Source organism: Chroicocephalus ridibundus, chromosome Z (genome assembly GCF_963924245.1).
Source record: "Chroicocephalus ridibundus chromosome Z, bChrRid1.1, whole genome shotgun sequence".
Taxonomy (NCBI): domain Eukaryota; kingdom Metazoa; phylum Chordata; class Aves; order Charadriiformes; family Laridae; genus Chroicocephalus; species Chroicocephalus ridibundus.
In genome coordinates, this window is record NC_086316.1 from 80,455,785 (window position 1) to 80,469,009 (window position 13,225).

At 36.8% G+C, this 13,225-nt stretch overlaps 1 protein-coding gene across 3 annotated transcripts in view; it reads left to right on the forward strand.

Annotated features, from left to right (window-relative positions):
* The window catches only part of PIK3C3 (phosphatidylinositol 3-kinase catalytic subunit type 3), a 74,063-nt gene that overhangs the window by 35,725 nt on the left and 25,113 nt on the right, over positions 1 to 13,225 (forward strand). For all 3 annotated transcript variants that reach the window (XM_063319647.1, XM_063319648.1, XM_063319649.1), the window contains 3 exons: positions 1,314 to 1,398; positions 2,631 to 2,705; positions 12,933 to 13,101. In XM_063319647.1, the coding sequence (XP_063175717.1) occupies positions 1,314 to 1,398; positions 2,631 to 2,705; positions 12,933 to 13,101 (329 nt within the window). The remainder of the gene's footprint in view (positions 1 to 1,313; positions 1,399 to 2,630; positions 2,706 to 12,932; positions 13,102 to 13,225) is intronic.

Below are 13,225 nucleotides of genomic sequence, written 5' to 3' on the forward strand. Positions count from 1 at the left end.
TATTCTTTTTGTAAGTGTCATTTTGGGTGTCACAGCTGTTTTTATAAAGATGGGCACTGTATATAAACATTAATAAAAATGTTTCACTTCTAAAAAGATGTAAAGCAAGTAATGTAATACGGGCTGGTAATGCAAATCCGCAGGAAAGAAGAGGTGTTTTGTTTTTTTGAGTGTTACTTGCCTTCTATCACCAGTCTTGAAATTACAGTTCATGTTTTGGAGGTATTTCTGTTCCACACTCTACGAGTTTAGCATGTGGATGGTCTGAAACCTGTCTGTGTTTTTTGGTTTGCATTTCAGTGGGGTTTTTTTACATATGGCATGTGAACGTTTGGTGTATTGAAACTAAGATCTCTCTAGTACCCTGTTAACTATTTAAAAATTTCCTTCCACAGTTTGCTTAAGGATTTCATTTAACAGAATCTTTCTACTTTTGTCAGCTTTTCTAATGTATCTCAAAAGGGTTTGTTCCTCTGTAAGCAAAGGTCATTAGAGCTGTCCCCAGGCCTTAAAACACTGAGAAATGTTACAAAAGGACTGCTTTTCATCAAAACTTTTTTAAATAGCCTGCAGGTACCTTCCTTCAGTACCCCTTCTCTTTTTTAAGATTTCCTTCATTTTTTCATTATGATTTTGGTCTCTTATATGTCATCCAGATGCCTACAAAGCTTCTCTTCAGTGTTTGCTTACTGGAAAAAACTTATGCTTAAGCTTGGATTTAATTTACTTATCTTTTGCTGCTACTAAGAAAAAACCAACAGTTTTCTTTTGAGTGGTGGGATGGACTGCTTTAGCCATGTTTACATTTTACAGGACATGCAAAGTTTCCGTTTGATGCCTTAGATTTTTCCTTATAAATTCCATAGCGGTTGGTTGTATTGAGGAATATGGAGACATATAATGATCATAAACCTTGTAAGAGTGTGTATCCCAAATGTAGTTACTAATCTGTATTATTAGTCCTGGTTTAGTTTTTGTCGATCTGGCCTAAAGAGTCTCCTGTGGAAGTATTTTGCACTCATAGTTGTTAATTAGTAACTTTTCAATGCATTGTTAATTTTCTGTAGCTGTATAAAGAAAAATGCTTTTCAGTTTGAACTTCAGCTCTGTTTCTGTTCAGTGTAAGAATGTGATGATTCAGACAGAAAATAAATAAAGCAATACAAAGTTAGATCTTACTTTGGGTTATGGGAGTGATTGTTAGTTTAACAGCCATTTGTAGTCTCGATTTAAATCTTTTTTTGCTACAAGTTCTAAAGATCCTGTTTCAGATCATGTGGAATAACTAAATATGTTGATGACTTCCCCTCCAGAACTTCTTCAGAAAACACGCACCAAGTGAGACTGGCCCTCATGGAATAAGTGCAGAGGTAATGGACACATATGTTAAGAGCTGTGGTAAGTTACACTCTTACAATTGATAACTTCATATCTGAAGGTTTTAAGGCATACCAGTTTAGAAGACTGCAGATAGGGAACTACGCCTGTACTTTCTGTCAGAATCCCTGTGAAAAGGTTGCCCAGAGAAGCTGTGGCTGCCCCATCCCTGGAGGTGTTCAAGGCCAGGTTGGACGGGGCTTGGAGCAACCTGGTCTGGTGGGAGGTGTCCCTGCCCAGGGCAGGGGGTTGGGACTGGATGGTCTTTAAGGTCCCTTGCAACCCAAACCATTCTATGATAATAGTTTTGAGCCTGGCATGTCATGTACAATTGCTCTCCTCAGCCCTCTTTTTGTTCTCCTTAAAGGAGACTTTGAAATTAAATACTCTTTGCTTTCTAGCAATACGCTTACCTCTGTTCCCTCTGCATCATGAGTTGAGGTCTTTATTATTCAGGGAGATGTAAAGCATTTAATAATAAGAAATCATCTGTATTTGAATTAGAAAAAATTAATTTGACTTTAGAACATGGGGTTTTGGGGCATGAGGTTACGTTCGACGTACTGTTTCATTTGGACGACAAGAAAAAGCAGTAGCGTAGTTCTTGTTCGGTAAACTGATGGCAATGTTAAAGGGATACAGTTGCTGTCCATTAAATTAAAAGCAACTTCCTTGTAAAAAAAAAAAAAAAGTAATTCAGTTGTTGCTCCACAGTATCTTCTCCTTTCTCCTTCTCTTTCTTATTGCACGGTCTTTAGAGCTGCTTCAAACTGTTCTGGTTAGTGGGTGAAAGTAAGAATTGAAACAGTTTGCATTCCTTCTAATTTATTTATCACTGCCTGGCTTACTGCTTAGCTTGTGAATACTGCTGGCGTACACATTCAGATTCATATGAATAGCTAATGCTTGTTTACAGTTGTCTTAAAATATCTTAATGTTTTGGTGTATCTTAGTCTCAGAATGAGTTTAAGCGTATAGTGTTAAGTGTTAAGCGTATAGTTGTGTGGTAAGAAATGAAAATCTAGGCAGTACTGAATAAACTTCACCATTTTAATTTATTACTTAAGTGTTCTTAATAATGCTGATAATCCTGATTATTCTTCACCAGCACCACCCCTGCCCCTGGTCTCTATGGCATATTTATTACGTTTGAACAACAACTAAGATGATGTCATATGTTGTAGTTAATTATGTGGAACTTGTTGTTCTCTAGGAAGGGTACTTATGTTGATATTTACAACTTACTTTTACAGCTGGTTATTGTGTAATTACCTACATCCTTGGAGTTGGAGATAGACATCTAGATAATCTTTTGCTAACAAAAACAGGTAATTCTTTTTAGCAATATAATTTTGTAACAGCAGTTGTTTAATTTCTTGTGTGTTGATACTGTTTTGCTCCCTTTTCCTTTTGAGTATAAGCCACTGAGTGTTGTAGATTAGAATATATTTTAAAATGTAAAGTTTTATTGTCTCATCTAAGATAATATTTGATCCAGTGAATCAAAGTTTAGGTTTAAACCATTAGTAGTGTGAAGCAATGTGAAGTAGTGTGAAGTGACAGTTAAAGAATAAGAAAACAAGTAGATTAATTGCTCTCTAAAGACATTAGAAGCAAGATACAACGTGTATATGTGGTCTTCATGTCATTTCAGAGCCATGTAGCTAGTGAAAGTCTTAACTTCACCTAAACACAGACTTGTTTATAAACACCTGGGGTTTTTGAGTAGTTTTCAGTTGGCTTATTTTACAGTCCTGTGTTCTTCTGTCACGCTTTTTACACCAAAAGCTGGACCTGCAAGTTGTTTTTTATTAAACATGAATATTTTCTTGAGTGATACTACCTTTTTTGAAAGTATTATGAACATAATATACAGTAACATTTGTCTGCCTGTACATAAGACCAAGAAACATTTCACTGTAATCTTAAACATGGCTAACACAATAATTACAGGGGTTTTTTTTTCAGAACTCTCTTGGTCCAAAGCTGAAAAAAAGGGTGCATTAAAAAATATTTGTAAATTGACTCCAACCCCAAGTATGCTAATTATTCTTTATCAAACCATTTGATTTTTCATTAAATTGTTGCATTCATGTTTAGTCGCTTTTTTTAACATGCTATCAGACAGCAAATTTAAGATCTACTAATTGGATGCCAGTTGTATTTTAATAGTTGTCTAATAACTCTGCTTTTTTTATGTATGCTATTCCAAATGCACTAGATGTTTAGAGAATTATTATCAGTAGTCATAGGGAATCAGGTATAATGTTGACTTCACTGGGATCTCCGTGTGAATTCTTGCCTCAGATTTGACTTTCTTTTAAGCAACGTGGTTCTCTGAGCTTTCCAGGTCTGTATGTTTTTCAAAGAAATTTCATGTTACGTCCCAGAAGTGGGAGCGTCACGTGAGACCTGTCAGAGGAGGATTCACTTCAGTATTTTCTATTGCCTGTGAATCTTATCTTCCTGAGGAAATCGAACTGCTGTACAGCAAAAATCCAAGTATTTCGTTATCAGCCTAACTGAGCTGGCTAGACCATTCGGCTCTAGTTGAGATTATATACATATGTATATATTTTTAAGCCTTCTCTAAAAACAAACAAGGAAATAGACTTTTCAGTGTTTCAGAAAGACAGCTGCATCCTGGGCTGCATCAAAAGAAGTGTGGCCATCAGGTAGAGGGAGGTGATTCTGCTGCCTCTGCTCTGCTCTGGTGAGACCCCACCTGGAGTACTGCGTCCAGCTCTGGAGTCCTCAGCAGAAGAAGAACGTGGACCTGTTGGAACGGGTCCAGCGGAGGGCCACAAAGATGCTCAGAGGGCTGGAGCACCTCTGCTATGAGGACAGGCTGAGAGAGTTGGGGTTCAGCCTGGAGAAGGCAAGGCTCCAGGGAGTCCTTATAGCGGCCTTCCAGTACCTAAAGAGGGCCTACAGAAAGGATGGGGAGGGACTCTTTTATCAGGGAGTGTTATGATAGGACACGGAGTAACGGCCTCAAACTGAAAGAGGGTAGATTTAGATTGGATATCAGGAAGAAATTCTTTCCTGTGAGGGTGGTGAGATACTGGCCCAGGTTGCCCAGGGAATTTGTCAGTGCCCCATCCCTGGAGGTGTTCAAGGCCAGGTTGGACGGGGCTTGGAGCAGCCTGGTCTAGGGGGGGGTGTCCCTGCCCATGGCAGGGGGGTTGGAACTAAATGATCTTTAAGGTCCCTTCCGACCCGAACCATTCTGTGATTCTGTGTGTCCTGCTCATTATAAATTCACAAACTGAGGGAGAGAAGGTAGTACAATTTACTGTTCAGTCAACTACATCCTTTAGTTTGCAGAAAAACCCGTGTATCTTTAAAGTTCAAATCAGCAGATAAGCATTTTGATTCTTCGTAACTTGTTTTAACTATTTTAATATTATTTTTTATTGCCATCTGTATGGGTTAATGACAGACCAGGTAGAGTGAATAATTCTGGTGATTCTAAATAAATAGAAGATCTGTCTACTAGAGGAAATGAACGATTTGAAAATTAAGCTACTCCAACTATTACAATCAAAGCCTTGACGTGGAGGGAAATTCAAGTGTTTTAGTTGAAAAATGAGTTTGTGTGTAGCTGCATAACCTTCACAAAGTTTTAACACGCAAAACCATTCCTTGCAGGCTAAAACAAATTTGGGGAAAAGAGACACATCCATATGAAAGGCTTATTAATTTATAGATAAGGCTGTATGAATCAGCATACTCTATGAAAATAGAGTTGAAAATTAGCCATTTGGCCTCAATTAGAGTAAAAGGTCTTGCCCTAAGCATATGGGGGAACAGTTAAAGCAGGAGCAGTTTTCCTTAACCTGTTTGGAAATATACAAATGGACATTTAAATATCTGTCTTGAGAGGTCTCTATCATTTGTCTTAAGGTGACAGTTGTAAATACTTCCATAGCGGGCACTGCTTGCATGCTCAGAGTAGTAATATTTTAGTATTGTAATTTGGTGTAAAGTGTATTTTGCCTATGTTAAAAAGTAACAGCACAATGGCCATTCATCTCGGTGGAAGAATTTAAGCAGTACAGCAGAGGGCAGTGCGCATCCACAGTACCTTCTGAGTCTGAAATTGTTTTCATCTGCTAGCTATGCTCTGTCACATACCCAGGGATGTTTTTTGAGCTATCAAGAGAAATTCTTATGTTCCAAATACAACAAAGGCTTGCTACAAAGGCTTCTTTTTTGCTACTGAGAATCTCTTAGACTTAAGTTGGAAAAAATCTAACTTCATTCTTCTGTTGAAGAATGGAAGCTTATAAGTACCTTTCTTCAAAATTATATGACTGTATATGCATCCTTTCTTGATAGTTATTTAATGGATTGAAGCTTTCCAGTAGGGTAAAGAATGCTGAGTACCAGCTGTGGGTTTGCATACTTTTCTTGGATTTGTGTGGCAATATATATATCATTACCTTTTTCAGCTCTACCTTTTAGTTTGGTGGATGTAGCCACATCTGTGTTGGACTCCTTCCAATAGAATTGTTGCATCATCTTCTAACATACAGATGTCTATGCTTGTAAAAGATGTGGTATAATTTAAATATTAAGCAATAGATACTGAAGTTCATAAAAACAAATTGTTTCCAACTCAATGTTAGAAATGTTTTTTTTTTGCTCTATAGGTTGAGAATGTCTGTTATCTGGGTGAAATAATTTCTGCTGTCTTCTATGAATGTTTTATGCCTCTAATTCTGTAAATAGGGTGACTTTTTTATTAAGTCTGAAACAAGAAATCTAGATTTTCACATGTTTAAATGCTGTACCATTATTCTCCAAGGATAGCGGTAGAAGTTTGTTTAGAATAGGGAACCTTCAGTCAAAACGTCCTCGTCTATCAGTAATGTTAGAAATTACAAGAATACTTGCATCAGTTTCACAAATGTGCCTTAGCTTGTAACCTGAAGGTCATGTTATATAGTCAGTAGTGTGTTACAGGAATATTTATTTTCTCTGAGAACTTTCAGCTTCCTACTTCTCCTGGAGATGAAATACGTTATCAATTGCTGTATGTGTTAATTTCTTGTTTCCAAATATATAACAGCAGATATTACTGTGACTTGCAAATAACAAGACACTGTTTTGCAGCTGAATACACAGCTTTAAGTAGCATCAGCGTCTCGTTGTAGGATTACAGACTGATTTATATACTAATGCCAGTATCTGACTTGCTAGCTGATGTGCCATTTGTTGCTTGGAAGAAAGAGCTGGGTGGTTGTGAAGCTGGATTGTGATATAACAGATGTAGCATGTTCAGTTAACTTTCATGTAATACGTGTTATGCTGGTATGTTTCAATTATGTCATGCATTCCCTTGAAAATACTTTCTTCTGCTTTTGTTCCACTCGCCGGTTTTGATTGTAGAGATGGGATCTAGCTACTGATGTAACACCCAGATGTGGATGTCTTCACGTTTGCTAAGTCTTTTTAAGACAGTCATCATTATAGCTTAGATAGTGTTTCAGCTATGACAGACAAGTGAAGTCTCCTGTCCCATTTGAAATATCTTAATAACTCGCTTTATAGAGAGACAAAGGTTTCGCAAAGATCCTGTCATATTTGCAGGCTACGGTTAGGTACTTTAGGATGTCCTGAGACACTCAAATGACATTCTTGAGTAGCACTGCATGTGTGTGTCTGACCAACTAAGTCTCACCCTAGTGACTGGCCAGCTTAGTATTTCAGTAACCCTTAGGGACCTAAATGTACATTGAAATTCCCTTTATAGGTTCCCTAAATACAGGCACTTTGATCTGAACTCCACACCTGAATTTGTTCTGTAGCAGTAGAGCATATTGGTATGTGGATAAAATTAGGTTATTAATATCTGAGGGCAGGTCAAAGACTGAGGGCTCAGACCTTGAAAGAGACATTTGCTTTTAGCATCATGCGTACCTAGGTGAAAGAACTGGACTGTCTTCTCATTTATTCCTTAAAGGTAGGGCTGTGGTCTGTCTTGAGTGTGAAGTACACCAATTGACATCTGATTTATTCTTTCAACTCACAGTGTTTGCAGGTAAGACAGCAAAGATCTAAACAGTTCCCTGTGTGAGATGACACCATGTGTTTGTATTTTCAGTGGTTTTCAGTTAAAACCATCTATCCCAAAGCAGGCTTGAAGATGATATAGAAGGCAAACTGTAGCATCCAAACCCTCTTTCTGTATCACTGCTTAGATAAGTACAGTGATAAATGCATTCATTAATGTTGCAATTATCTATAGTATGTAAAATGCAGTGGAATTTTTAAATATGTTTTTAAATGTTACTGGTCTTGATAGAGGAACATCCTTTTTTTTTTTTTTTTTTTAGAAAAATAACAAAATTAACACATACTGTTATCCTTTAGGTTTCTTTCTGCGATTCCCATTTCTTTACCAAAGAGAATATAAACTTTTAGCTGTTAGTATGCTAAACACTTTCTCTTCTAGCTATCTTCAAGGGTATTTCTCATTTAATAGTAAGTATGTGGCGTCTTTTTTTCTTGTTGTTGTTGTTATACTATGCATACATGCATAGAGTGTATTTTGAGAGTGGACAGCTCAAGGTGTGAGGGGAAGAATTACAATACTATTGGTTGGGTTGGGTTTTTTTCCCCTCTTCCCAAAAGTGGGAACAGATAAGTTCAGGTTAATTTGTAATGCTTTCTTACCTGTTAAGACAATTGCCACCAGACTTATTTTTAGTAATTGCATCTAGTTTGCTTTGCCTTCCAGATTTTGTTTAAGGATTTGAGAGTTCTGTGCAGGTTTTCAGTAGTTTTTTCTAACAGTCCTCTGGTGAATTAAAGCAGTTTTTGTGCTGCTATATGGAACTTTCTCCCGTACTAAAATCTAGGCATTAGCAGTAAAGTGATGGACAAATCAGCCTTTCCACCTGCAGTCAGATGTTATTAGCTATTGCTGTGTGCGCGTGCTTCATTATTTCGTATTCCTGGAAACATCTTGTCCTCTTCCAGTCAGTAAATGCTTTGTGTCTTCCTTTTTCTTCAGTAAAATAGTTTGAATGGAGAGTAATTATTAAGGCACCATTTTTTAAGGTGAGGGACTCTGAAGTCTTCCCAGCAGAGATGTTTTCCTGCTCCCTGAAAGAGTTCTAATGTCATCTTTTAAACTTTGAGGGGTGAGCTACTTTCAGGCTCAGAAATGTTTGTCCAAAGATGTGTATCTTGAACTATACGTAGGTGCCTACATACAGTCCCGCTGCCAGCCTCAAAACGGCACGAAGTTCTGGCATTCTTTCCTGTCGTCTCGAGGTGTTTCCTGAATTGTTATGTTTTGTTTTTTCAGGTGCCTAAAATTCCCCAGTTTTATAAGGAGCTCAAATTTCTAAATAGGTCTCTAAAGGTTTCACTGTCTAAATATTAGAAATCCAAGGCCATTCTATCTAGCCTTACAAGTGTGTAAGAGGCTCAGAGGGTGAAATCTGTTGTAGCTGTGTCTTAAGTAACAACTTCTTTAGTTTAAAACACGACTCAAACTAAAAACCCTCACCCATCAGCAGTCATTCAGTAACAGTAGTAAACCAAAATGAGAAGTCCAGTTTTGTAATTTATAAGTATGCCTAACAATTAAGAGCCCTTTAAATTAAGAGGTGATGAATCTGAAGAAGATGGATTAGAAGCTGAGGTAAAAACATGGTGGTCTAAGAGGTCAAAGTGCATGGATTCGGGCACTGACACTGTATATTGAAGGAAGGAAATGTAATTGTTTTATAAAACATGGAAGTTCAAAGGCTTTAGAAAAAGCAGTTTTACACAAAGTTCACAAGCAGTCTAATTTTCTGTGAGGATAGATGTTAATTGTTTATAAATACTGTGCTATGAGTATGAATTTTTACTCAGAGTGACAGAGCACTGGTGCAGGTTGCCCAGAGAGGTCATGGAGTTTCCACCCCTGGAGATGCTCAGAAACTGTCTGATCATGGTCCTGGGCAAGGCAGCTGGCTCTAGGCGGCCCTGCTTGACCAGGAGGTTGGACCAGATGACCTCCAGAGGTCCCTTCCAACCTCAGCCATTCTGCGATTTTGTGAAATAGAAGTTTGAAAGAGTCATCTTCTAAATTCAGTTGAGAAGGTATACTTCTTATCAACCAAACTACATAACTTTCAGGAACTTCCACATGCAAACTGCACAACTGTGTGACATGTCGGAACTAAAAATCTCACTCAACACCTGCCCAAATAAGATGCTGATTCCCCTGTAGTCTGTTTTTAGCTGTGATGACCAGACAATATGGTATTCACAGTGGAAGTTAATTCTTACAGAATAAAAATTCTGACTAAATATATTTTCTGTCCACTTAGAATTACATCCTCAGTACAGTAATTTGTAGATCAAAGTGGTGTTTTTTGTTTGAAGTTCATATATAACACTTGCTTTATATATAGCTGGGGTGTTACAAGTTCCTGATTTTATCCTGCTCTTTCTGCTACTATTTAGTATTTTCTGGCATTGCACCTTGTCAAATAGTTACCAGAAACTTTCTCCATTCTTGTTCTTGTGGTAGAGGTTATACTGAGTGATAGTCTAGTGGTGGCATAAGTATCGTGAAAGTGGGATATTCGGTGTTTCTATCCTTATACAAATTTTACTTGGCATCATCGCTTGAGATACTTGCAGACTTTTATTTTAGGATTAAAAGATTTCAAATCATCAGTTTATTACATGTATAAATTTATTATTTAATGACATAAATAAAAACATAAACTTCACCTAATTTTCAGTATTAAATATGCAGACAATTTCATTTGTCCAAAACAGGCTTGTTCTTTGTTTGTTCCAGTTGTAGTTCAGTCCTCAAGAAGAACATGAATCAGGCTTCTCGGTAGAACGCTCTAAAACTGCAGTACTCCCTCAGGCTGGCTGGTTGGTCTTTTCTGGTGTAGCAGCTTCAGGCAAGCACCAAGGGGAGCCTTCTGTCCATATTCTGCAATAGTATTCTGGCTTAATTGATCTTGGAGGAGCCGCACAAATGAAAATGAGTGAAGTCTGTGTTTAGTACATGGATTTGAAAGTTACTAAATATATTTAATGTATTTAAATGAAAGCTTTTAACATGCATTTTGAGTCAGCCTGAAAATCTGCTGAACTTCAAAGTACAGCTAGGGAAGCTATAGTGTTAACGCAGGGTGGCCTCGTCTTACACTTTGCTTTATACTTCATGAGTAAGTAAACTACTTGATATCTAACTGATTTATGTGAACGTAGTCAGTTATTAAAATGTTTTTGAATGTTTTAGATGCATATTTGTTGCCAATTTTAATTAATAATTACTGCTTCTTGTTCCCTCTCTCTGGAGCATGGTAAAAAAAGAATTAATTACTGCCACAAGAGTTATTGTTTTATTCAAAATGTTGTCTCTTGACTCTTCAAGGTGGGAGGTTTGAATAAGCGAACAGAAAACAGACCCCCCCAAACTTTTTAATTAAACATTTTTTGTAATTTAATGGTGGGTGTGCATATATATATCAAAAAACCTGCTTCAAAAACCTAGTGTGCAAAAATGAGCTCTAAAAGTAACTCCTGTAACAGCTTGAAAAAACTACTGGGGGGGCAAGTAGGCACAGTTAGGGAAGCAAAATGTAGTGGTTGTGCCATTTATCAACTGGCAAATATTTTGCCTGCTTATTAAGCGTCCTTGTGATCTCCTTTAGAAGATTGACTGTTATGGAATTTGTTTCTTGGGTTGAAGAAGAATGCTTGTTATAGATCTCAAGCAGCCGCCTCTGATAGAAAATTATTATTATTATTCAGTGAAATGGTCAGAGGGGTGACTAATTGGAAAGTACTGGCTGTTCATTTTTTCAAGAGTGCTGAGCACCTAAGCTTATGAAAATATTAAAATGAATACAGATGCCGCAGGTTAAAATACCCCTTGGCAAAGAGATCTCTGTCCATAATGCTGTTCAGTTCCCTAATTCTGAAGCAAGACTCTCTGTGCGTTCTGTGCTTTCTGTGACTGTCTAGATAATAGTTGTGCCAATAATTTAACTACCTTCTCGTTTATAACGTCTTCTGTCTTGTATCTGCTTTTCTTTCTCTTCTGTAAATTAGTCATATAAGACTTTTTTTTTTTTTATGCCACGGGGTACCTTTGCTTTGGATGCTAAACTTAAATTACCTAACATTTCAAACACATACCACCTTTTATTACTTCTTAATTTGCTTCATGATTCCTAATTACTGCAGAGTTGAGGAAGATGATTCCTCTCTGTCCTAAGGAAATCACTTAACAGATTTCATTTTTTTTAATTATCATTTTTTATATAAATGTTTCTTGGCATATATGAGTTCTTACTATCTTTTTGTCATGCAGCTCTGGTATGGCACAAGTCATTGTTGAAATTATGCATTTCAAACTGAAAATTTGTTTGCAGAACACTTTCAGAAACTGTTTTCTTGCTTTATACGGTCAGTAGTTTCCACTTAAGTGAGGCAAGAACACTCCTAGAAACTGGCTTCCTGAGAATCATGAATTGTGCTGTTCTGACTTCTGTCGACAACATTTTTGTTTGTGCATTTATATAATATTTAATCGTCAAACTATCTAAACGTTTTAGTAGGATTTTTTTGAAGTTGCTGGTGTTTCAGTTGTTCATTTTGCCACCTGTTGCATCTCACAGTACTATTGAAAGGGAGTGCAGTGAGTACTTCCCAATAAATCTCTAAGCAATATTACAAACAGCATAGCGGTACTCAAGTTCCTGATAGGATGGCAACTTGCCTTGTGCGTTTGGAGTAAGTGATGTTAACGTTTCTGTCAAGTTAATGCTACAGAAACATTTTAAATATGAAAATATTTTAAATGAGAAGGGAACATGAAGTGATGTACATATTGCATTTTAGTACTGAAAAAGTGTAAGACTTCTGCACATTTGAAATACAGTTTCAGATATGGAATTATAGTCAGGTTTCTTCAGTGTATTTGAAAACTGTTGATGAAGTTTAATCTTACTCAACTCTTAAAGAATTTTGAAACAGCTTTGAAATCTTATTCAGTATTTAGTAGCTGCAAAAGGTTTCTGTTAAGATCATGAGTCTTGGTAAATTTAATGTACAACTAATAACATATTTGATGCTGCAACAACCAAATGGGATACAAAAAGCAATGTGATGTCTGTATTAGTATCTTAACGTGCTAACAAACTCTAAAGAAGACACAAAGAATTAGTAGTATCTTTTATATAACTCTGCGTTTAATATCTGCTGACCAGTTTCAACATTCTTTCAGTCTACGTTTAAAAAAGAAAAAAGGAAAAAAAACTCATCTTGTTTGTTAGTACTCTTAATGAATTTGAAATAAGCTTTATTTTTTTAAATCCATAATTTCAAATTGGTAGCTGAAGATATACAGTTATAAATTTTACAGAAAACAGTGAATCGTATTTTTTGAGAGCTGCTCGGCATAAATGCTGTAGAGATTGCATTTAAAGATTTTTTTTTTTTCCCCTAATTTTTGCATCAAGATTTGCTACTATATGAAGCGTTGAAATAAGTAAATACGTTTGCCTTTCCATCCTCTACAGGTAAACTATTTCACATTGACTTCGGTTATATTTTGGGTCGGGACCCTAAGCCTCTACCTCCCCCAATGAAGCTGAATAAGGAGATGGTGGAAGGTATGGGAGGCACGCAGAGCGAACAGTACCAGGAGTTCCGTAAGCAGTGTTACACAGCCTTTCTGCATCTCCGCAGGTAACAGTACTGTTTTGGTGCTAAAATTTGTTAGAGACGCTGTAGAGCAGGAGAGAAGAGAAGTAAATGAATCAGAGAGTATTTCTGCTGAAAATTCAAAACTTGTTTGAAGTCTGAACATAGA